Source organism: Tachypleus tridentatus, chromosome 9 (genome assembly GCF_004210375.1).
Source record: "Tachypleus tridentatus isolate NWPU-2018 chromosome 9, ASM421037v1, whole genome shotgun sequence".
In the NCBI taxonomy this organism is placed as follows: domain Eukaryota; kingdom Metazoa; phylum Arthropoda; class Merostomata; order Xiphosura; family Limulidae; genus Tachypleus; species Tachypleus tridentatus.
In genome coordinates this window covers 139,359,164-139,383,259 of record NC_134833.1, presented here as the reverse complement: position 1 = coordinate 139,383,259, position 24,096 = coordinate 139,359,164, and the positions used below count along the sequence as shown (strand labels likewise).

The 24,096-nt window shown below is 34.6% G+C and overlaps 1 protein-coding gene across 2 annotated transcripts; it reads left to right on the top strand.

The window, feature by feature from the left end:
- Positions 1-1,243: 1,243 nt before the first annotated feature.
- Positions 1,244-24,077, top strand: LOC143226509 (activator of 90 kDa heat shock protein ATPase homolog 2). 2 transcript variants are annotated; one of them, XM_076457539.1, is made up of 9 exons: positions 1,244-1,783; positions 7,155-7,234; positions 9,868-9,978; positions 10,458-10,543; positions 11,094-11,214; positions 21,994-22,076; positions 22,224-22,349; positions 23,295-23,396; positions 23,737-24,077. In XM_076457539.1, exons 1-9 carry the CDS (start codon positions 1,704-1,706, stop codon positions 23,959-23,961), a joined length of 1,014 nt encoding a protein of 337 aa, XP_076313654.1. In that variant the 5' UTR covers positions 1,244-1,703; the 3' UTR covers positions 23,962-24,077. The 2 variants fall into 2 exon arrangements, with proteins under 2 accessions (XP_076313654.1, XP_076313655.1); XM_076457540.1 differs by lacking the exon at positions 9,868-9,978 and having other exon boundaries at positions 1,285-1,783.
- The last annotated feature ends 19 nt before the right edge of the window (positions 24,078-24,096 follow it).

Sequence of the window (24,096 nt, the reverse complement as noted above, 5' to 3'; positions counted from 1 at the left end):
TGACCTGATATATGGAATCCTTGCTGGGTCCAACGATAGACAATATTTTTGTATGTCATCATGAATGTAAGTTGCTAGAAAAATGCCCATGTGACTTTAAACTTGTCCTTACATGCGCTGTATAGATGACGCTTTCTTTTTTATTTCGAAGATCGAGTCAAGGTTTAAAATTTCTTTCATACCTTAATTCCCAACATTCAAATATCAAGTTCACATCTGAATGTGAATCTTGTCATCTCTGGGATTTGCATTCAGTACCTTTCACTTATTTTCCTTATTATATAATGAGTCATGGAAGAAAAACAGCATTCGTGTACAGACAATGTAGCATGCTGATTTATTTGTGTATTAGGATTGTTCAAGGGATTGAAAGGACTTCACAATAAAAGAAAGGGATAGTGTTATAAGCTATGTTTTAAATATTTTAATTTAGATGTTTGTTTGTAAGGGGTGGCTTGTTATTAAATAATGACGATTATGAAGCACTATGAATAATGAATAATGTAAATTCCAGTTAGTACGTTCTTCAATTCAATGTATTTTAGGGAACATGTTGAAAACATTCTTACAGCACAAACTGAACTGAAGATGAAACGAGGTAGAATAAAAGTACTTATGTTTCACGAAGACTTTTCGCCAACACCAAAATATCATTATGAGAATTTCATAGCGCTTTCCAAAGCGAGAGATCAAACCCCCCTAAACTTATTCAAAGTTTTCTAAAAGAAATTACTTTAATAGCTTTTCTGCTATTGTTTGTTTGCCTTTGAATTTCATACAATGCTACAAGATGGCTATCTGCGCTAGCCGTCCCTAATTTAGTAGTGTAAGACTAGAGGGAAGGCAGCTAGTCATCGTCACCCACCGTCAACTTTTGGGCTACTGTTTTACCAAAGAATAGTGAGATTGACCGTCACAATATAACACTCCCAAAGTTGAAGTGGCGAGCATGTTTGATGTGACGGGTATTCGAACCCGCGACCCTTGGATTACGAGTCAAGCGGCTTAACCACGTGGTTATGCAGGATCCTTTTCTATAATTCGAAGTTACAACTATAACATGTAAATTTCTGTATAATTAGCTCACAATTTTATGCTGAAATGTGTTTTACGATTTTGATAGAAATAAACGTTATAGTCATCCAAATAATATAAAAAATATAAATTGATTTTTTAATCAACTATATATTATTATTTTCGTTTTTTTATTGATTAAATAAAAATCCCACTAGAGAGCAGTTCAATACACTCGGCATAGTCTGGAAACTTCGATTTAAGGTAGCACTAGGTGTTTCTAGGTTTTGGTGGGTTATTTTTGTGATTGAGGATTTACTGCGATAGTAAAAGTATTTCAGCTGTCGGTTGCAAAGTAATTGTAAATTTAGATTAATAACTGAATATATGTAAAGTACTTCGTTCATATCGTTGGACAGTAGTTGGGGAAATTTAACCAGCGAAGGGAGAAAACTGTGTAACTTAGAGAAGTTGAAATTTAAATTTCAAGATAACAAGTATAGACAACATCTTGTCTTAACTGTTTTCTACATTATCAGTTACTGATTAAGTGAGCGTATCTGAATTCAGACTTGTGTATCTACAAGTTATATAAAATTTAACAGATCTATAGATCTGTTTTTTCCATTAATCTTGAGTACAGAATAACGTATTTGGAGTTTTAGACCGCAGAAAGTTAAGTTACGAACATGGCTAAATGGGGTGAAGGAGATCCGAGATGGATTGTAGAGGAACGGCCAGATGCCACAAACGTGAACAATTGGCACTGGTGAGTTCATATAATAATACATGAAAAACTCGTGCACCATATGGAAGTTCTCATTCAATTTTCGTAACGTATTTATATTATTAGTTTGGTATTCATGAGCATTTTAATTTTCAGTAGTAATAACACGTGCATAGGTTAAACATAGGCCTAATGTAATATTATAATAATAAACTTTTACGGATTTTTTGTTTTAATTTATATTTGAAAGGGTCGGGAGTAAACAATAATCACCCCCGATTTATCTAGCAGTATTTGATAAATTTATATTGTTGCGTTGTAAAACGTGTTTGGATGAACAGAAACTTGCAGTAGAAAAACAGTTTCACTGTATCCTATAGAAAGACAAAACTATTTTGTACAAGCTGCTCTTTAAATAAAGACAAATGTCCAGAAATTTTACTCCTCCAGTTGGATTTGGACTAGTATTGCATAAATGTGTGTGTACACATGTTCATTTATGACTAATATATTCTGTGGATTGTTTTATATATATTTTGGATATTTTACTTTGTATGCATATGTATAGAAGTATTTGTTAGTGTTTCATTTAAACAGAGCATTGATTTAACAGTTATATATCACATGTTATTGGAATTAATTTTTTTTTATGTTTCGTCATTTGCTTTTGTTTTGCCTCATGGTGGCCCAAGTAAAAGCTCTGCTTTTTACAAAAATAAAAAATTGTGGTTCAAATGGTGTATTTCTTTTAGTAAAGTATATACTATTGTTCTTCCTTTAAAATATCTTAGTAGTTAATACAACTCTCTATAAGTACTGATGATCTAACAATTTAAACCAGTAGAATCATAACAGTAGTTTTTTAGGGTAAACTGAACCAAATATCAAACTTGTCAGACTCAACAGCAGAATATGGAGATTGAGTTAGTAAGGTAAATGGTATGAATGTTATAAGACAGTGACAGTATCTGATGTTGAATATTAATGGCAATAAATCATAAATGTGCATTAATTTTAATTAACAAATTTCAGATGTCAAGATGCTAGAGAAATAACAGGAAAATACCGAATAAACAATTTGAAAAAACTGACAACTTGCAAAACATTACAGTACGAAAAACTGAGGGAAATAGATCATTGTTTCTCAGCTTGAGGACTTCAAAGTAATTTAAGGTAGACAGTGAAAAATCTTGATCAGAAGACTATTTTAAAATATGTTGCAAAAGAGCATAGTGTAATACAAACTACATAATATCCCATAAAATGTTAACTATAAATTATCACAGATTTTAATAAATTTACATAAAATGTACACTGAATTTATCACTGAAATTTCTGTGTATTTGTTACTGAAAACAGTATGGGAGAAAATGGATGTCAGCTGGTTTACTGTTAAAGCAAAAAAAGTGATATAGGTAAAGTGCCTTCAGTTGAGATTAACTGTTTAATTTTGCTTTTGAAGGTCTCAAGGTTATTATATTTTTGTTAACAATGCTCTTTATTTTAATTAATATCTCAAAATCTCAGTGTAGGATTCCCTCCACTAAAGTGTAATAAAATAGGTTTAAAAATATATTTTTTTTAATAGTAGACTTAATTGTATTTATGCTTAAGACTGGATTCAGTTCTGTAAAAGTTTGTGATGTGCATTTGACAATTTACACACTGAAAAGGAAGGACAATAATAGATTTTACTAACAACAATGAAACAGCTTTAGAACTTGCTAGATTATACAGGTTTGTTTTCATAAAACTTTACCTCATGTACAGTTGCTGGTATTTATCACTTTTCTGCTTTTGCATTAGTTTAATTATCATCACAATTTACCCACCTATATCATTCCACTACATGCTACTGTATCATAGGTAGATAAGCAGTGCTCGAATGCAAGCAAAATAGTAGTGTAACACATTTAGTTTACAGATCATCTGACCAACATACACTCTGTTACATTTGCAATTTATTGTATAATTCCATTTTTGTCCATAGTCAGATACAAATTTTGTAAATAGGTCTATTAAGTGATTTGGTAGTAAGTATATCCAAAAATCTTTTCTTGATTTGAGATTTTAGAAAAATATGGTAGACAGTTAACCTTTTTCTTTTTGTATAAACAGTTCTGAGTATCATATTATCAGACATTATTTTATGGATTATTTTATTGACACTTTATCAATGATTATCAGGTCATGACCACCAGTTTAAGATATTTGATTTCAATGAAAAGGTTAACATCTCTGGACAAAATACATAATTCTTTGTACCTTAGGGCATGGAACTCTCAAAAGTTTTGAGAAAAAGTGATATGAAGATATCTGTGACTTTAAAGTAACTGCAAAATGTTTCTGAAAAACTGTTCTAGGGAAACAATAATTAGTTCATTGTTACTGGAACAGCTAAAAATGTCAGCTAGTTTTTGTCATTGTTAATTGTAAATTTAATACTATGATGTAAATTATGTAACTAGTGTAAAAAATCTTTGAAACTAATATCATTGGGACTCCATACTAAAAATGTATTTTCTACTTAATCAGATTTTTAGTTTCAGTGTTGGTTAGGAAAGAATAGGAGTTTCAAAATAATCAATGAAAATTTGAAACTTATTAATGAGGAACCCATATCTTAGAAGATAAATGTTTTGAGATAGCTTGACAAAAGATGAGAACATTTTGAAATGCTGTACATGTACTTATGATAAAAGTTTTTTTCATTCCTCCAATCAAACTGTTCCAACACTTTTCTAATCTATGAAAATGTTGCAAGGGATAAGATGCTGTAAGTAATTCTTGAATTTGAAAATAAAATGTTTTTTACCTGGAAGTGGAAGACATTACAAAGTTTTTGTTCAGTTTGTATCACTAATTTGTTATAGATACATGATTGATAGTTATATTTTTTAAATTTTACATATAATTTGTAGTGGTTTTATTTAATATAAAGCTTACTTTTGATCATTATTATAATGAAACCTGTAGAAGAGGGTTGCTGATTTTCTCAGGATTACAAAGTTAAATAGAAATTATTTTTCATCTAAGCTCTTCACATATGTACAATTCAAATATGATAATTAACACTCAAATGTATCTGATTGATCCATTTCTGACTTTAAAAAAATTTGCAGTAGCTAGAAACAAACAGGAAATATAGCAAATAATAATCCACCTTTCACTGTTTTGTATCTTATGAATTGGGCTTTCAAAAAGAAACCTTATTTACTGCCATATTATTGGCTTTAAAAACAGTTGCATCTGCATACTGTGGTTTTGTATAGTGGCTACAAAATAATGTATATATCATAAATATTATGATAGGCATTATTTTTAAATTAAATTATGGAAATAACTGGATTGTTGGTACATTTTATTATGCTTTCTCAAGTAGGTGTGTCAGCTATTTATCCATGTGTTTCAAAACTTAAATGCAGAAATATTTGCATCTTGGATTTTGTGACTTGTGTTCAAGTATGACTACATCCTTTTTTGTACAAAATTAATGGAATTTTACAATTTTGCTAAGATGAACACTTTTATTTGTGCAAACATCATTAAATGTAACTTAAACCTTTTGTCTTCAATCTGATAGCTGTCAAAATAAGGTTATTTTGTATTATATATGTCTGTAGGCATTTATACTGTATCATGTGCCCCACAATAAATTATGCTGGTAATTCATTTATTTGCAAGTTTTACAGCTGTAAGAGGTTAATAAATATGTATAGCTTTCATTGTAATTTAAACCAAAGGGTATAAAATATTTTATTTAGTAATTCTAAGAAATATTGGCCTCATGTCTTGAACTGTTTTCATGCATGAAGAACATGCATGTTAATCATGAATATTTTTAAGTACTATAAATAGTTATAGGTCCAGGCTAGATTTAGTTAAAAGCCAATAGTAAATCATGTAACTCACCAGATGCGTGATCAAAATTTAAAGTTGAGTTATATCAAGTTTAATTTTTAATTTGTAGAATTGTTTTCATGAGAAATACATTTATCTTTTTAACCAATTTTGAAAAGTATTATTGTCTTCAGGCTTTTCCACTGAATTAATAATAAAGTATTCAAGATGTTCTGTAGTAAAGTGGCTTCAAAAATTGAGAATGCAGCTGTATAGCTTTTTGACCAACATTTGAAAAATTTAAATTCAAAAATGGAGTTGACCTCTTGCTTGTGGTTTGATATGCCTTAGCCATTATACTCTCTTTAGTTGTCCATCTTTATAGCCAATTTTGTTGTGCTGTCTCCCATGAGTGTTTGCACTTAGATGGCCCCACTTCTTGGGTATTGTTCAGGAACTTTTTGAAGGGGCCTCCTCCTTTCACTTGCTCAGTGTGGGATTCAAGATATGTTGTTGAAGGAGGAAACATCTTGCATTGAAAATATATTAGATACCTCATCTTACACCTTGGTTCCCTCCACATTTGGTGTATAATCTCAAAGTGAATTTTCTTTCTGCACTTACTGGTAAAGGGTTGTCTGCTACAACACACAACTGTACCATATGGAGATAGGTGGTGAGTGTAGTTTGTGAGAAGAGAATTATCTATCTGAAATATATTAACAATGTCGGAAAATATTCACATCTGGCACTTGGTGTGTAAAATAGTGTTTGTATTGAATGGGAGGGAGAGTTGGACTGAATATAATCAAAATATGAAAACAGTGGTAAACAGGAAGAATTTTTGCTTTCTATCTATTTTACTTGCTGTTATTTCAGCTTTCATTTTAATATACACTTTATCATTTGCCTAATATTTGTCTTAGGAAAGACCTTGGCTACAATGTACATTTAACAAACTAAGGTTTGTTTTCCATATTTAAACAACAGTTTTATGAACTCAAAAAAAAAATTTTGTTTTCCCAATTATAGCAGAAGGCATCATTGGTATTGGGTATAACAGATGTTATAATTAAAACATTATACAGCTATTTACTTTTGTTCACAATTTGTTATAAGTATAATTAACCCCTTAGATATGGAGTTTTACAAAATAAATTATTAGCCAATCAAAATTAAGTAATCAGTTGGGTGCATTCAGCAGGCTGCTGCTCGAAATAAATTAAAAAGCACCATGTGGTGCATTCCGCAATTGCTTGTCAGTTTACATTTGCACAATGTGGTGCATTCTGCAGCTAAAACGTTAATTTGTAGTATATTTTGTCACCAGTGTAATTTCTCTCAGTTGTCTGACATTTATCCTGAATTTTTTTTATATTAATTATTGTTGGTACTTTTTTTAAGTAAGAAGAAAAACATGGTTTTATTGTTTATTAATTTTGTACAAACCATATTATGTTATGTACTAGATAGTTTCACAGCTAATTGTTTTAAATAGAGGATAAATTACCAATTTGTAGACAAATATTTACATTACTGTTTTAATGGCAAAAATGTTTTCTCTCTGTTTCAGGACTGAAAAGAATGCTTCATTTTGGTCTCAAAACTTACTGAGAGAATTATTGAATGATCTTACTATTGAGGGAGAAATTGGTGAGTTTAGCCCAGAGATTATGTAGTAACACATTTTTACATACTATTTATCAGTAACTTTTTATCAAAGTAAAATCTAACTATATACTGGACTGAGTGGAGGTAAACAGTAACATGTAACAGTTTAAGAGACAATAAAATTTGTTAAGATTAATTTTTCATGAATTGGGTTTACTATTATTAGTGTTCTTGGCTGTGACACTGGTGTCATTTGTATAGCTAATGCTGGGTTTGACCATCACAGGAGATTAAGTCCTAAATAGATTTAAGCTAATAATACAAAATAATATAAGTATGAAAACAAATACAAGATCAAAATAAACGTGATTAATTCATTCCATTCGTGTAGCAATATACTGGGAAACTGCTGGGTTAATTGTACTCAAACCTAGCATGTACACTTAGGGCATGCCAGCAAATGAGATATGAACAACTTGTATACCTTATTCATTCCTTTCTATGGAACTGAACCAAACTTGGCACACACCAGTATGACAGTCAGTTTCAATCACTTTCTTACTTGTTATTCACCCTTAATCTTCCTAGTAAGAATGTGATTTGGCAGGTTGAGATACTTCATAATGTGTCTGACTTACTTTAACTTTCTTAACTTTCAGACTTGCTGTCTCAAATGTTTTCCACCTAGATGAAATTTAACGTTCTTGCTGTAAAAACTTCTGATCTTTTGGGCATCACTTTTACTGCTGGTTCACGTTTGATCTCCATGCATCAATATTGATCACTCATAACAGTGAGCAGTTTTTCAATTAAGTCTTTATGGTAATCCATCCAATGGTTAAAAGTCTTTTCATGGTATAAAAAACTGATACAGCAATCTTTATTGTGGGTTAACAGAATGTCTGAAATATTTGAGGAAGAGATTTATTCCAGAAATCTGGAGAATAAGGAAGAACAATGCAAACAAGCCAAAACTTGTGTTATAATTAATTCCCTAATGATTGTTTTATTGTTTTTTTTAACATAGTGATGTAGTTTTCAGACAGGAGTGGCTTTACACTTGAATGTTGTGATGATTGTAATACTCAGTAAGTCAAAGTTAATTCTACATGTTTCATGGTTATGTTATGGAGTCTAATGTGGGAATGGGTGATATGAGAATTATTGGCTCTGCATTAAAAGTTTCATGCTGAAACATTGGCGAGCATGAGGAATTTATTAGCCTAGCAATGTCGTTTTCGTACTAACAGTGACCAGAATACCATCCATCTTGTACATCAGGCTAAACAATTGGTGGACTTATATTTCTGTAACTTTACAAAATAATGTTTTTTACTGCAGCACTTGTGATTTAGATGTAAATCTATGGTCATGTTTATCAGTCTACATATGAGGTGGAATGGTATTCCTGATGTATTGAGAATATAATTTAATTCAGAATATATAGAAAAATATAAAACCTCTGGGCAGTTTATCTGATACGACAAAATTAACTTCACAACAGCTCAGCATCTGGAAGTCCCTGCCCTTTTTCCATCACGTCTAGAAAAAGGTCTAGTTCTAGAAGGTTTTCAAGTGGTTTAAGTCTAAATGACGTGTTTCATCTCATAAATAAATTTTTGAATCAAAACATAATTTGTATTTTTGGTGAAAAATCATCATGTACGTGTAGACAGATTAGAAAATGTTATGAATGTGAGACAAACTCACTGGACATTTTAATTTAAAAGTCCATAATTGAGACAGGAGTATGCGTTTATTTTTCAGGTTTATGATGGCTTTGAGTTTACCAAAAACAGTGTCAGATGTGACCATCCAGTTCTTCAGAACTGTCCCTACCTGCAATGTCATATGTTCATACAGTTAGCACAGTAAAAAAGTATTGTCAGTGTGCATAAGAAAATATAATATTGATTCAATAAATTTTAAAACATAAACAATGTATTTACATTGAAATTAATGTAATAAAAATAAGTTGAAAAACACATTATTCAGGGTGAAATTAAAAGAGCAAGAAACTTAAAAGTCATACAGTTAAGTCCTAAAAACTATAGTCACTCTATCAAGGAAAGTGATGAAAAAACTTGGTGATAAAAATATTAATCGGTGAAATGTCAATATTAGTAAATAGACCAATTAAAGATAACTAAACCAATAAGATTGTGTTGTACCGTAGAAGGAAGTGTTAAAAAAAAATTGCAGTAACAAATGGCCTCCATACTGGAGTTGTTAATTTCCTTGAGTTAAGAATAATAAACAGATAAATATAAAGTTGTAAAAATAACTGCTTGATAAATTGGGGAGTAATTCCATAAGCAGTAACTTCAAGAATGTTGAATTTACTACAAATTTGAAAACTTTGTGCTCGAAATATGGTGGGAGAAACTTCATCTGTGAAGAAACTGAAGAAAGTTATGATGTGTGTTCACACAGTCTTGTAATGTTGATGAAATTATATTTTATCTAATAAGCTGGGAGAAGTAAATATAACAATACATGGAAAATGCTAGTTTTATAAACTTGCTTATTTAGAAAAATAAATGTTTTTGATTGTATAATGTTTTTCATTATTATAGATTCCTGGTTCATTGTAACTTGGATATGAATGAAAATTATAAATTTCAAGATCATAACATTAGTGTTAATGTAAGGCTCTCGTAATTTATTCCTTCCAGGACAATGTAAAGTAAATGAGATCACCAAGGTCAGTGGTGAGGCTGTAGCTAATAATCGTAAGGGCAAGTTGATTTTCTTCTATGAATGGGAAATTTCCCTAAAGTGGAAGGGTAAGTTTATGTTGGAGATAAGTGTTCAAAGAGTAAAAAAATTGCTGTGTTTGGTATCTGATTAGATTTTTTTTCAGTGTTTAGGTACATTTACGGTAAATATGTCAGCAGATCTATAGTCTTTAACTGTAAAACAGCAAAGCTGTAAGACCAAACAATTGCATTTGAAAGAGAGAAACTTAAGTTTTTCTCTCTTTAAAGGACAAGAAGCAGTGCTAAAATATTTCTTTACTTTTTATCAACTTTTAATGGCTTTATAAAAAAAAGTAATATATATATAAAAGTGTGTTATTTAAATGTTCACAGCATTTTTATTTTGGTACTTAAGAAGAGAAATAATTTAAGTGTAGGTAAATAACAGATCATAACTACTATATGCATTAATTTGTGATTTAAAATGTTGTAATACTAATGTTTGATTAGTAATACCTTCTTCATGTTTGGTAGTCGATATGTTCAACTCAGAGTGTATATTACAGGACAACACAAAGAAAGTGACACTGAAATTGAAGGAACGGCAGAGATACCAAATTTGAGTGAAGAAAATGATCCCTCTGAGGTTGATGTATGTCTTTTTTTTTTCTTCTGCTTATCAGTAATGTCTTTATGAGAGTCAAAGTACATTAATTTGTTGTATCATACACTGCAGGTGATTTAAACTTATCACATTTCATTAGTTATATAAAACTGCAGGCTTATAATTTAATGTGATCAAACCCCCTGTTTCTTCTAAAGATTTTGGTAGAACCTAAGTGGTATTATACAAGTGAACTTAACATGCTAGTATTTTATTTTATATCTATTTAATGTATTATTCTTTCAGAAACTTTAATAAAAACAATGAGTTGCTGATCATATACAATATATTTCTAGAAAGTACGTGCATCAGCTGAAAAGTCCTGTTTAAGTCAAGCTGTTAGCTTATATTTATGATTTAAAGCACTAACATATATATATAAGAAACTTCTTACTTCAAAGGCCTTTGCTATTTATCATAAAACTATACAGATTCATAGAATAGTTTTGCTGGCCAAGCAAAAAATGTAAAGTCTATGTGGTATATTAGCCATGTTTGTAAGAAGTTTGTTGAATCTTTGAAATTGGGTTTCTTGCAGGTGAATGTAAGTGTGACAACCACGGACATTTTTTCTGAACAGCTGAAGGACCTGATGAGGACCATTGGAACGCAAAAGATTCGGGAAAAATTGGCAGAATACATAAAAAGATTAAAAGATGGTAAAGTTATTATAGTAACTTTCCTACAACAGTATAGTCTTTTTAAGTGTGATTGTTATTATGGACAAGTTTGAATTGCTAAAGTGCCCAAATCTATTAAAATCCTTCATGCCCAGGTGTATCTGTTTATTGTACCTGCACCGTGGGTTGTTTTAGTGCGTTGCAAAACACAAGTACTGGATGATGCAGCTTTAAACATTATCATTACTTTGTACAGATGATTTTATTTCTGTAAGATAAAATATCTTATTTTTATGTTACATAAGTGTGAATTTGTAGATTTGAAATGATTTTGCTAAACTGTGATGTTTGAGAAACAGTTTAAAATGTTTGCATTTGGTGTAGAATTGTACTCACTGATTCTAATATAATTACATCTTTTTAAAATTTTCCTGCAAATTTTTAATTTAAAAACTGCACATTTTGTCTTGTTTCAGTCAAAAATGTGCATTTTTCCTACTTTTACTGTCATTCACATGTAATAAAAATGATAAGCAAGCCAACTTTTTCTTGATGGCTAATCAGTTTTATTTAGCATATTTAGTCAGTTTAAAACTTGTTTTATAATGATTTATATTTTTGTACTTTTCAGTTTTTTTTTTCCCTATTCAAGCAGTTACTTAGGTTGTAAGGTCTAATAAACATGTCCTAACATAGTAGAATTGTTGGTGAAACAAAACACAGTCAGTCAAATGGAAAAATGCTTAACCTAAACCCACCTCATCCTGTTTCACAAACATTTCTTTTCTTCTAGTAACATATCAAGTTAAACTTTTATCATTTTATTTCAGTCTCTTCATGCATCTCCATTGAAGTGGAAACCGTATTGGATTTTACAGTTAAGAAGCGCATTAAAAACCTTTTATTATTATATTATGAGCCTCTGCCTTCTCAAAACTGAATTATGGGCACTTAGTTCATACCATAATAATGTAGCTTAAGAAATAATGATAAGGTAAAACATATAAAGCTACACTTTTATTGAAGTTACAAGCTCAAATTAGTACTGTTCCATTCAAAATTATTTCAACTTTCAAAATGGATACTTACCTCCATACACAAATAACAGCAGCTTCTTGAATTTGCATATTCCACCTGAAAGATTTGCATGTCACAGGCTTTTTAAAAAATATCATCTAATTTAATGTATCTATGTGGACTTGCACCACTACCTGATGATGCATCATGCAGCTAAACCCTCTACTAATAGGAGATCATGGCACATATGCATGCACAAATACTCCCTCTATATTTAAATACAAGAATCTTCATTCTTTTCTTGGTACAGTTATATCCAGGTGTGTTTGAGTTTGCAACTTTTTCTCAACCTATCAAGTTTCAGTTTCAGTTTGACTTATCCAGTATGATTTCAGAGCTCAATACAAACTATTTGTTAATGTGTGTGATGAGGTTCTGTTGTTGTAGCTCATCTGTGGAAGATGTATTGGCTGTCTTGCATCATGAAGTGGAGTCCTTGTGCAGCGAGGACCCTCTACTGTTGTCCCTTCTACTCATTATCCTTTGCTGTTTTTTCAGGCCTGATATTAAAGAGAATGAATTTGAGTGCTTTTCCCACTCAGTTTGACAAAAATAATTTTCTACCTATTGGTTATCTTTAAATGTTTTCTGCTTGGCATATGTAAACCTTCTACATGTGGTTTCTTCCATACCAGTTAGTTCTATACATACCAGTTCCCTTGGATTCAGTTTTGCTGCTGCTGTTTTGTGCCTCATCATACCTATCTTACCAAGTAACAAGTAAAAGTTACTGTTTAGACATAGTTTGTTTTTTCATTAATATGCCCACCTAGAGTGTAATATTTAATCAGGTACTCACTGATTCATGTAGGTTACATAGTATGTTATGTGTAATCGTAGTTCATCACTCCTACATAAGCTACATAGTTTATTGTGTGTAATTGTAGTTCATCACTCCTACATAAGCTACATAGTTTATTGTGTGTAATTGTAGTTCATCACTCCTTCGCATATAGATATTGACATTGGTGCTTGATCACGTATAATTACTTCTTACCCGATAAACATAAATGTTACTTTCTAACGTGTTACAGAAGGTAATATGTAAATCTGTGTCTTTACTTCATGTGTACACTTGGAAGATAATGTTTAGTCTCAGTTGATTACTCTTTAACATGTAAACATGGATAGTAATGTTTAGTTCTAGTTCTTACTCCTCAATATGTAACTTATTCGAGATAATGATTATAGATATTTAATAACTTTACATGTACACATAGAATATTATGTTTACACATAGTTAATTACTTACTGTGTGTACCATTTAGGTGGTAAAGTTTCATCGTCGTTCATTACACCTTAACATGTAAACACAACAGGCAATGTTTATTCATAGTTAATTATTCTATCATATTTGAACTTGGTTCCTTCCTCTTTAGTGCCCCTTGGTGTGGATTCCTGTACGTGGTGAGGGGACCTCCCAGGGAAGGTTTTGTTCTATCTGGTTACCTTCTCTGGGATCTAAATATCCACCCATGTGTTTGCCGTGCGTGGCTACCCGTGAAGGGAAGGAGAGGATCCTGGTGGTTGAGGGATCCAACCCTAACACACCACTTTGGCCTCAATTCCTGTAGGCGGCTGCCTTGGGTGGCCCCCTGGGTCAATCGGCTGGTCCACTTGGGCTAGAGTCAACCAAGTACCAGTGTTGGAAGTTCTCAACGGGTGTTGTGGACATTGTGCCTGATGCTGGTGTTTGGGTATAGTGCTCACGAAACCCTGGCGTTGCTGCATTGTCCTTGCGTGACTTTGTAGTGCGCCCCCTTGTAGGGCTCCATGGTGGGTGGGGTCAGTGGGTACCGAAATTTTTCTTTTCCTATGGATCCTCTAAAAATTTAAATAAAATTGTAAAAAAACAGTCAATGGGTAGCGACCACGTCTTGAATACTCAGAACAGCAATCTTCAACATCAGTAACACACGCACCTCATTTTCTTATATTACATTCTCTTTCAGAAAACCTTTAGGGCAAATGTCCCCTTTTTTTATTCAAAAGGGACTAGAGGGACTTGCTGGCTCTCCAAAGTCAGTAAAGAAACTTCGATCTGGTGACATATTGGTTGAAACATCCACATCCCAACACAGTGAACTCCTCTTGAATTCAAAGGCAATTGGGGATATACCTATTGAGGTTACACCCCATGCTACCTTGAATTCTTCACGAGGAGTTATTGTTGAAAAGGATTTGAAGAACGTTCCCGAGTCAGAGATTCTCGCTGGTCTCTCCACTCAAGGAGTTTCTGCAGTGAGGCGCATCTCCACTCACAAAGATTGAGTTACACTGCCAACAAATACCCTCGTTTTAACATTTACTTCACCACGTGCACCTGCCACCATCAAGGCAGGTTATCTCATTTGCAGGGTTCGGCCATACATACCAAACCCTCTTCGATGTTTCCAATGTCAGAGCACTCAAAGACATCTTGTCGTGGTTCCCTGACATGTGCTCATTGTGGAGGCAAGGACCACGATGTCTATGACTGTGACATGAATCCACATTGCGTAAACTGCAATGGTTCTCACCCCTCTTACTTTTATTCTTGCCCAAAATGGTTGGAGGAAAAAGAGGTGCAGCGTTTGAAAAACACATAACATTAGTTATCCTGAGGCTCGGAAATTCCTGTCCACAACTCTATCTCGGACATATGCTGCTGCACTTCATTCCACAACTACAGTGGGAGTGCAGACAGATCTCTCTGTGCCTCCAAGAGAATCGTTTTCAAAACAAATGAAAAGCCTTTTGAACCTGGGGTTAAAAAGGTTGATGAATCGACTTCCACACCCATCTCTGTTCCTCCCATACCTTCCAACAAACCTCAAGATCCACGTCCTTCAGTTTCAAATACAGGCATTTCTTCTGATACATCTTTTTCTCCCACCACAAGAGACAAAACAATTATTCGTTCGTGTCCTCAGTCACTGGATTCCCCTTCCAATAACAAAAACCTGCCCACCCGACCCAGAGCAGGATCCATGGAGGTTGATAGACCTCCTCCGACTAAAGACAGTAAAGAAAAAAGACGTGGTCGTAAACCGAAGAGTTCTCCAGCCACTTCACCTACCCATTCTTAAAAATGGCCACCTTGATACAATGGAACTGTCGAATTTTACTTTCTAATCTGGATGATATCAAAATGCTGATTGCTTCCTACCATCCTGTTTGTCTTTCTTTACAAGAAACATTTCTCAAAACTGAGGATACAGTCACCATTTGACAGTTTTCTCTGTACAGAAATGACAGGCTGTGTGATGGACAAGTACATGGAGGGGTGGCGTTATTGGTTTATCAGCACGTGCCCACCCTGTTTTTGTCACTCAACACACCCTTGGAGGATGTAGCCATCCGTCTTTCCTTGGGTCATACTATCACTGTTTGTTCTCTGTACCTGTCCCCTGGAGAGACATATGATCAATCAGATTTTGATGCTCTCGTTGAACAATTGCTATCTCCATTTCTAATCCTAGGGGATTTTAATGGACATCATCCCCTCTGGGGAAGTGCTATTATTGATGGAAGGGGCCGATCTGTAGAGCGGATGCTCTCTGATCACAATCTTTCTCTTTTTCAATACTGGTTCTTTCACTTACTTTCATGCACCTAGTCAGTCCTTTACCGCTATTGATCTCTCAGTTTGCTCCTCTTCATTATTCTCCCATTTTTCATGGAGGGTTGACAGTAATCCACTAGGCAGTGATCATTTTCCGATCCTTTTGAGAGAGACTGGCCGTGGTCGATGCCACCCTACCCGCGTGCCCCGGTGGAAGCTGGATCAGGCAGACTGGTCCACTTTCACTGCTCTCGCAGAACTTGATCCTGCCATCGCAAGTCAGCCATCAATAGACGACTGTGTAGCAGCGGTAACTGACTGTATTACACATGCAGCTGCTCATGTGTAAAAACCTAAAACCTCAACACGTTTACCATGATATCCTCGTCCGTGGTGGAATCCTGCTTGCCACTTAGCACGGAAGGCTCAAAAGCGGGCCTGGGATACTTTTCGTAGATATCCCACACTTTCAAACCGGGTTGCTTTCCAACGGGCCCGTGCACATGATAGGTGGGTAAGACATCAAAGCCAGAAGGAATCTTGGATTAAGTTCACAACCAGCATATCTTCTACCACCAGTTCCAAGATCATATGGGACAGGATTCGAAAGGTTAATGGGCACTACAATTCTGTCCCCCTCTCGATCTTACTCTCTGATGGTCAGGAGGTGACTGATGTTCGGAACATTGCTAACACTCTAGGTGAAACCTTTTGCCGGGTATCTAGCACTTCTGCTTGTTCCTCCACCTTCCTGGCCATCAAGACTCGGGCAGAGCGATCACCTCTTTCCTTTCGAACTGACTGTTTCTTTGACTATAATTGTCCCTTTACCCTGGTGGAACTAAAAATGTCCCTTCATCGGTCTGCCAGTACGTCTGTTGGACCTGATGATATTCATTATGACATGCTGCACCATCTATCTCCTGCTTCTCTTGATGTCCTTCTGATTGTTTTCAACCGGATCTGGCAGGAGACTGTTTTTCCTGATGCCTGGCGCCAGGCTATTATTTTACCTTTTTCTAAGTCAGGGAAAGATCCCAAGATTCCTTCAAACTACCGTCCAATTGCTTTGACGAGCTGTCTCTGTAAGACATTAGAAAGGATGGTTAATGCTTGTCTTGTTTGGTTCCTTGAATCAAACAACCTCCTCTCGCCCACCCAGTGTGGGTTCCGTCGACAGCACTCTACCACAGACCACCTAATTCGTCTTGAAACATCTATCGGAGAAGCCTTTTTCAACCGCCAACATCTTGTATCAATATTCTTTGACATAGAGAAGGCTTACAACACAACATGGAGGTATGGCGTTTTATGAGACCTCCATACATATGGGTTACGTGGCCATCTACCCATGTTTATTAAAAAATTTTTAATGAACAGGAGATTCCAAGTTCGTGTGGGTTCGACACTTTCCCGTTCTTTTGTACAGGATCTTGGAGTCCCTCAAGGCTGTGTATTGAGTGTTACACTCTTCAGTATAAAGATAAATGCCATCAATGAACAACTCCCTCTAACTGTTGCGAATGGGCTGTATGTCGACGACTTTCACATCTCATGTCAGTCGTCAAACATGAGATATATTGAGCGGCAACTACAAACCGCCCTTAATGTGTAATGGAAGTGGACTCTGGCGAACGGCTTTAATTTCTCTCTCTCCAAAACTGTATGCATGCACTTTTGCCGTCGACGGGGTATTCACCCTGATCCTGAACTTCATATCGGTGAAGTTTTGCTGCCAGTGGTCCCGGAGACCAAGTTCTTGGGGCTTATCTTTGATCGTAAACTGACCTTTATACCACACTTAAAGCAGCTTTGGGTCAAATGCACAAGAGCACTGAACATCCTCCGTGTTCTCTCTTCTACCAGTTGGGGGGCAGATCGCTGTTCAATGTTAAAGGTATATCGTGCTCTTATTAGATCGAAACTCGATTATGGATCAATGGTCTATGGCTCTGCCAGACCCTCGGCCTTAAAGATGCTGGACCCCATTCATCACCAAGGACTTCGACTCTGCACTGGGGCTTTCCGTACCTCTCCAGTTCAAAGTATATACATTGAATCTCATGAACCTTCTCTACACCTTTGCCGTTTGCAACTATCTTTACAATATACTTCGAAACTTCATTCCTTACCAAAGCATTTCACCTGGAAATGTGTTTTCCTTCCTCGGTGGGCAGTACTTTTTCAGAACAGACGATCTGTCATTGCTCCGTTTGGCCTTCGCATCTGGGCGCAATTGGATGAATTGGTTTTGTCCTTGGATAACATTGCAGATTCCACAGGTTGGCCCATCCCACCATGACTTATTACAGCCCACAAATGTGACCTTTCTTTCAGTCACCTAAAAAAGGCAGATACTCCAGATTGGAAGTACCGTCTTTTACTCAATGAATATCTTTCAAACAATCATTCAGTTCCCATTTATACAGATGGATCCAAATCAGGTAATTCAGTGGGCTCTGTTATGGTTTGCTATGGGTCAGTAGTTGCACGTAGAATCCCTTCTACAGCTTCTGTGTTCACTGCTGAACTGTATGCCATATCTCTTGCCCTGGATCATATTGCAGCTGAGCAGTACTCCAACTGCACTATTTATACTGATTCGCTTAGTTCTATACTTGCCTTGGAATCGCTACACGTTAGCTCACATCCTGTTCTCGCTGATATTCGAAACCGACTGGCCCATTTCTCATTAGCAGCTACTTCAATCCAGTTTTTCTGGATACCAGGCCATGTTGGTATTCGTGGGAACAAGCTTGCAGACATGGCAGCTAAATATGTCTGCTTCAGCACCATCACCCCTATGCCTATTCCGTACATGGACTATGGTGTTGTCTTCAAGGCTCGGCTCCATGCCAGCTGGCAGTCCACTTGGAGTGAGCAACGCGACAACAAACTTTTTCAAATCAAACCCAAAATTGGACTTTGGCCATCTAGCTTCCCTAAAGTTCGGAAGGAGGAAGTTGTTCTCACTAGGCTACGCATTGGTCACAGTTTTTTAACTCATCATTTTCTTTTATCTGGAACTGATGCACCAATGTGTAGTTTGTGTAACACTCAAATCACTATCAGCCACATTTTACTTTCTTGCCATCGTTACAATTCTCAACAACGGCAATATTTTAAACATATTTTTTCCCAGGGTCAGTCTGTAACATTGGACAGAGTTATTGGTGATGGTGACTCTGTCCACCTTGATAATGTTTTTAATTTTTTAATGGCCATTAATCTTTTTAATCTCATTTAAGTGTTGCATATTTATTCATTACACCTTTTTAATTGTGGTTCCTTTTTTATAGTTTTAATCTCTCTCCTTCAATTTGACATTGGACAATGGCCAGAACATTAAATAACTCAACACCAGGACTGGAAAGGCCAACTTCAGGTGACTAACGCTACTGTTTGAACTATCCGTTTGAACTACTCGTTAGTCATCCTGGCGAGTTGTTATTATACTTTTGCTGCATATCATTTCACACTTTTACTACTTAACTTTTTAGTACTGGCCATATTGACTCATAACCCGGAACCAGGACTGGAAAGATCAACTTCAGGTGACTGACTAACATATCCTGTTAGTCTTCCTGGCGGGTTATGATCATTACCCTTCTGCTACAGGTAGTTCTTTACAACTTTGTTGACTGGATGTCAACATTGGTTTTTACGCCATTTTCTGTTTTAATTGCCATTTTGCTTTTATCTTCAATTACTTTTACAAATTTTACTCCATTTACTTGACTTTTATCTTTTCACTGGACATTTGGCTACTCATTGTTACGATTTTGCGGAGTGTCTTTTAAAACTTTTATTCTTTTACATTTTGATAATAGCTGCTATGACACATAACCCGGAACCAGGACTGGAAAGGCCAACTTCAGGTGACTGACGGTGGTTCTTGAACTTACCTGTTAGTCTTCCTGACGGGTTATGATCATTACCATTTTGCTAGAGTAAATATTTTACAACATTGAAGACTGGATGTCACCATTGGTTTTTACACCATTTTCTGTTTTAATTGCTGGTTTGTTTTTACCTTCATTTACTTTTACAAATTTTACTCCATTTACTTGACTTTTATCTTTTTACTGGACATTTGACTACTCATTGTTACAATTTTGCTATGTATCTTTTAAAACTTCTATTCTTTTACATTTTGATACTGGTTGCTATGACACATAACCCAGAACCAGGACTGGAACGACCAACTTCAGGTGACTGACGGTGGTTCTTACACTTACCTGTTAGTCTTCCTGGCGGGTTATGATCATTACCTTTTTGCTAGAATAAATACCTTACAACTTCTTATACTCATTGTAGACTAGGTGTCAACATTGGTTTTATACTTTTTTGTTTTACCTTCATTTCCATTTATGTCTATTACTACATTTCTTTATTATTATTTTTTTTTACATATTTACCGAATGTCTGGCGCAGATAGCCTCGCTGCTTTGTGCCATAAAACACTAAATCAATCAATCAATCCTCTTTAGTGTGTACAGTTAGATCATAATGGTCAGTTCTGTTTCATTATTACTTGCCATGTGTGTGTGTAAGAGATAATATTTTGACATTTGTAATGTGTTCATATACAAGCTAATTATTCCTTACTTCCTACATCCACATAAATTTTAATGATTAGATCTGGTTCACAAATCAATGTTTCCCACCAACTCCTAATTACCAGTGTTACCTTCTTCATCCTGACTTGTCTTCCTTCCCTCATAATCTGTGGATTATAATCACTTAGTTTGTTTCTCCTGTCTTCTCTTCCTATTTCCCTTGTTTGTTCTGATCTAGATAGGTGTTCATATCCTGTCTGAGCTGCCCGGTACTTTACCACTCTTCTTTTATTTGAGGTCCCTCTCACTGTCTTTCTGTATCTCAACACCCTTCCTAAACCTGGACATTTTCTCCTTCCCTTTTATGGGTTGGATATGCCAGCTCATACATTTCATATATGCTTCTCTGTAGGCAGAAAATTCTATGCTCACTCGATTCTCCTCCATTTTTCTTCAGGCTAGAATGTGGACTACCACACACTTCTTCACCACTGTTTGAATCTCCTGACTGTCTTGTCTCTGTTAGGATTCAGACTGTTGCTCGTAGAGATTATTCAGTTCATTCTCAGCCTGTTAGCATTTCTCATTTTGTTGTCACTGTAGGATACCACTAAGCAGCTAACATTACTTCCCAGCATATACCTTCCCAAAATTCTGCATTGAGCTACAATAAAAGAAAGCATTCATACCATCGACCTTGACTCTACATATGCACCCTGTGAGTTGAGTTGTTCCTCAAGACCACCAGAAGTTCCTCATGGTATTTTTAAATGTATTTATATTAAATTTCTTGTTTGATTCAGACTACATTGTGGATCCAATGGAATTTTGTCTTGGGTTCCATTGTCCTTGTTTGTGAAGTTCTCCTTTTCTCAGAAACTGCCATAGTGACTGTATCATGTCTATACTATTTCCAGCATTCCCTTACCACCTCTCATACTGAATATTTCTTTTCACCAGTGCTTCTTTCTTTGTTTGAAGTGCATCTCTGGATGAAAACAAGATTCTTGGTGTTTAGACACTGGACAAGTATTGACTCCACAGTGTGCTCAAACTTCTCACTGTTCCTTGGGTATATTCCTTTTCCTGCTCCTACTGGTAAACTACATGGTCATGTGTTCTCCTCTTACAGCTTAAAGCCTGTATAGTTGAGTTGAGATGAGCACATGCTGTGTGGTCTGATGGACATCATTATCCACCAACTCCGTTCATGTCAAACACATGAATTTAGGTGGGAGTTGCCTAAGAGTTAGTGGCATGCAAGTCTCACATGCAGACATGTAAAGAAGATAACATTTCTATTGAAAATGTTAACTTTAATGCTGTACTAACTCTATGTATGACAAAATCTTGTTTCAATAGCATACTAATTCTGTGAATGCAAAATCAATTTGCTTTAATATAATGTAAATTCTATGTATGACAGAATAACCTTGCTTTGATACACAATCAGTTCTGTGCGTAAAAAAATGTAATACTAATTTTATGCACTGAGAGGTGATTAATCTTGTTCCATAGTAAATGTAATTTCTGACACTCATTTGTAAATTTGTCATTTACAACTTATTTATTATGGTATTACTATAAATTTGATTTACATATATTCAGATGTATTAAAGCCAATGTTATTCCTTCCAGAGTTTTCTCAGGGAATGATCTTGCCAACAAAAGAACAAGCCAAGACAACTTCTAACGTTATGAAAGTAACACCTAGTAAACAAGTAAGGCAGAATTTTTGTATTTGTTTGATAAAACAGTTTCTATATCTGCTTTGATCATATTTTGAAGTATTCCTAAACACATTTTCAGTGGACACTGTATTGTCAAATAATGGCCATTTTGTATTTTATCACACCTTTTAACTTTAGGTTTACACTGCATCAGATGACAATGTGGAAAGAAAAGCAGTGAGACTTGACCTGACTGAGCTAAATATGACAGAATCTTTCAAATGCAAAGCTGAAGAGTTCTTTAGAGCACTCACAATAAAAGAGGTATTGTAGTTTGTTTCATTGCAAAAATTTGAAAAATAGTCTGTAATGTACATTTTACAAATCACATTTCAGATATGTATAGGCCCAGCATGGCCAGGTGGGTTAAGGCATTTGACTCCTAATCCGAGGTTCAAATCCCAGTCACAAGAAACATGCTCACAATTTTAGCTTGGGGGCATCATAATGTGACGGTCAATCCCATTATTCGTTGGTAAAAGAGTAGCCCAAGAATTACTGGTGGGTGGTGATGACTAGCTGCTTTCCCTCTAGTCTTAGGGACAGCTAGCACAAATAGACCTCATGTAGCTTTGCGCAAAATTCAAAAACACACAGATGTGGATAGTAGTTGAAATGATACCACCAAAATGACATTGCTAATCTGATTTGAAACATTAATTGATATGTGGTTTTTCATTTACATAAATTTCTGAAACATAGTTGGTAAGAAAAATAACCACATAAGTTCATCTTAAAAAATGCTTTTAAATAAATTGATTTTACTAGAAATTTCATTCAAGTAAATAAAAGAATTGTCATCCTATGTTTTAAAATATTTCTTCTTGTAGCATACTAGATACTTTAGTAACAATGATGTACCTAAATTTAACAGAAATGTTTGTTTTACAACAGCTGGTGGTATTAACAAAATTAAAATTATGCCCAGTTGTAATTTGTTAAAATTACTGTAGAATTTGAGTGTATTTATAAACTTTTTCACTTTGATTTAGTTACAGGATTAAGGCAACATCTGGCAGTCCTGATTTTATTCATGACTTAATTTTTTATAATTGTTCTTTTCCTAAAACTATCAGGTATAGGTCAAGCTTTGTTCAATAGTAAGAAAATTATCTAGAACTACTTCACAGGTAAGTTTAAAAATTTCAACATAAGAATAAATCATTAAGTAGTGTTGGATATTATAATTTGGTCTGATATTTGATTTAGATGGTTCAAGCTTTTACCCAGGGTCCCTGCCAGCTGGAACTCACAGAAGGAGGAAAGTTTTCATTGTTTGATGGAAATGTTTATGGTACTTTTGTTGAGTTGGTATGTTTTTGTTGTTGTTTTTTATAGTGTTAAAATTGAATTATTGTATTTGCAAAAAGTATTGATTACCCAATTTTATTAGAATTAGTTTTTTGCTAGTATTTTAATAAAAAAACATACTTTTCAAGATAGGTGTACTGTACAACTGAAATATGTAAGTTATTTTTTGTTTTACAAACAATTTAAAGGCTTAAGTCTCTTAAGGTTGCACTATGATAGAGGTTGAGTAAACTTATAACAGTAAAAGATACAATTTCTTTGTTGCATCTTTCAATATTATACTGACTTTATCTGAGAAGCATTAAGTAAAATCCTATGAGGAATTGATTCATTGTAACAGATTCCCAATGAAAAGATTGTTCAGAAGTGGCGTTTCAAGAACTGGCCAAGTGGTCACTATTCAGACGTAATCTTGGAAATAATAGAAAGAGAAGATTCAACAGAAGTGAAGCTGACCCAGAAGGGGGTTCCAAGAAATGAATTAGAACAAACTCGAGAAGGATGGAAGAATTACTATTGGCAGAGCATGAAGAGGGTATTTGGATTTGGGGCAATGCTTTTCTGATAACATGGTAGCTGTAATAAAACAATTGTGTAGTTGTATTTAATTTTTCCATTATTTCTCATTATGTATAAAAAAAATATTAAAGTCCCAATAAAACATCTCTCAACTAGAAAAAATTGGGAAGTGTTTATTAAA

Excerpts from the sequence above, each read along its gene's own strand:
- LOC143226509 (XM_076457539.1), top strand. The coding sequence starts at position 1,704 with ATGGCTAAATGGGGTGAAGGAGATCCGAGATGGATTGTAGAGGAACGG. Across the intron at positions 10,544-11,093 it reads ATGATCCCTCTGAGGTTGAT|GTGAATGTAAGTGTGACAAC; the intron begins GTATGTCTTTTT and ends GGTTTCTTGCAG. Across the intron at positions 22,077-22,223 it reads AAGTAACACCTAGTAAACAA|GTTTACACTGCATCAGATGA; the intron begins GTAAGGCAGAAT and ends TTTTAACTTTAG.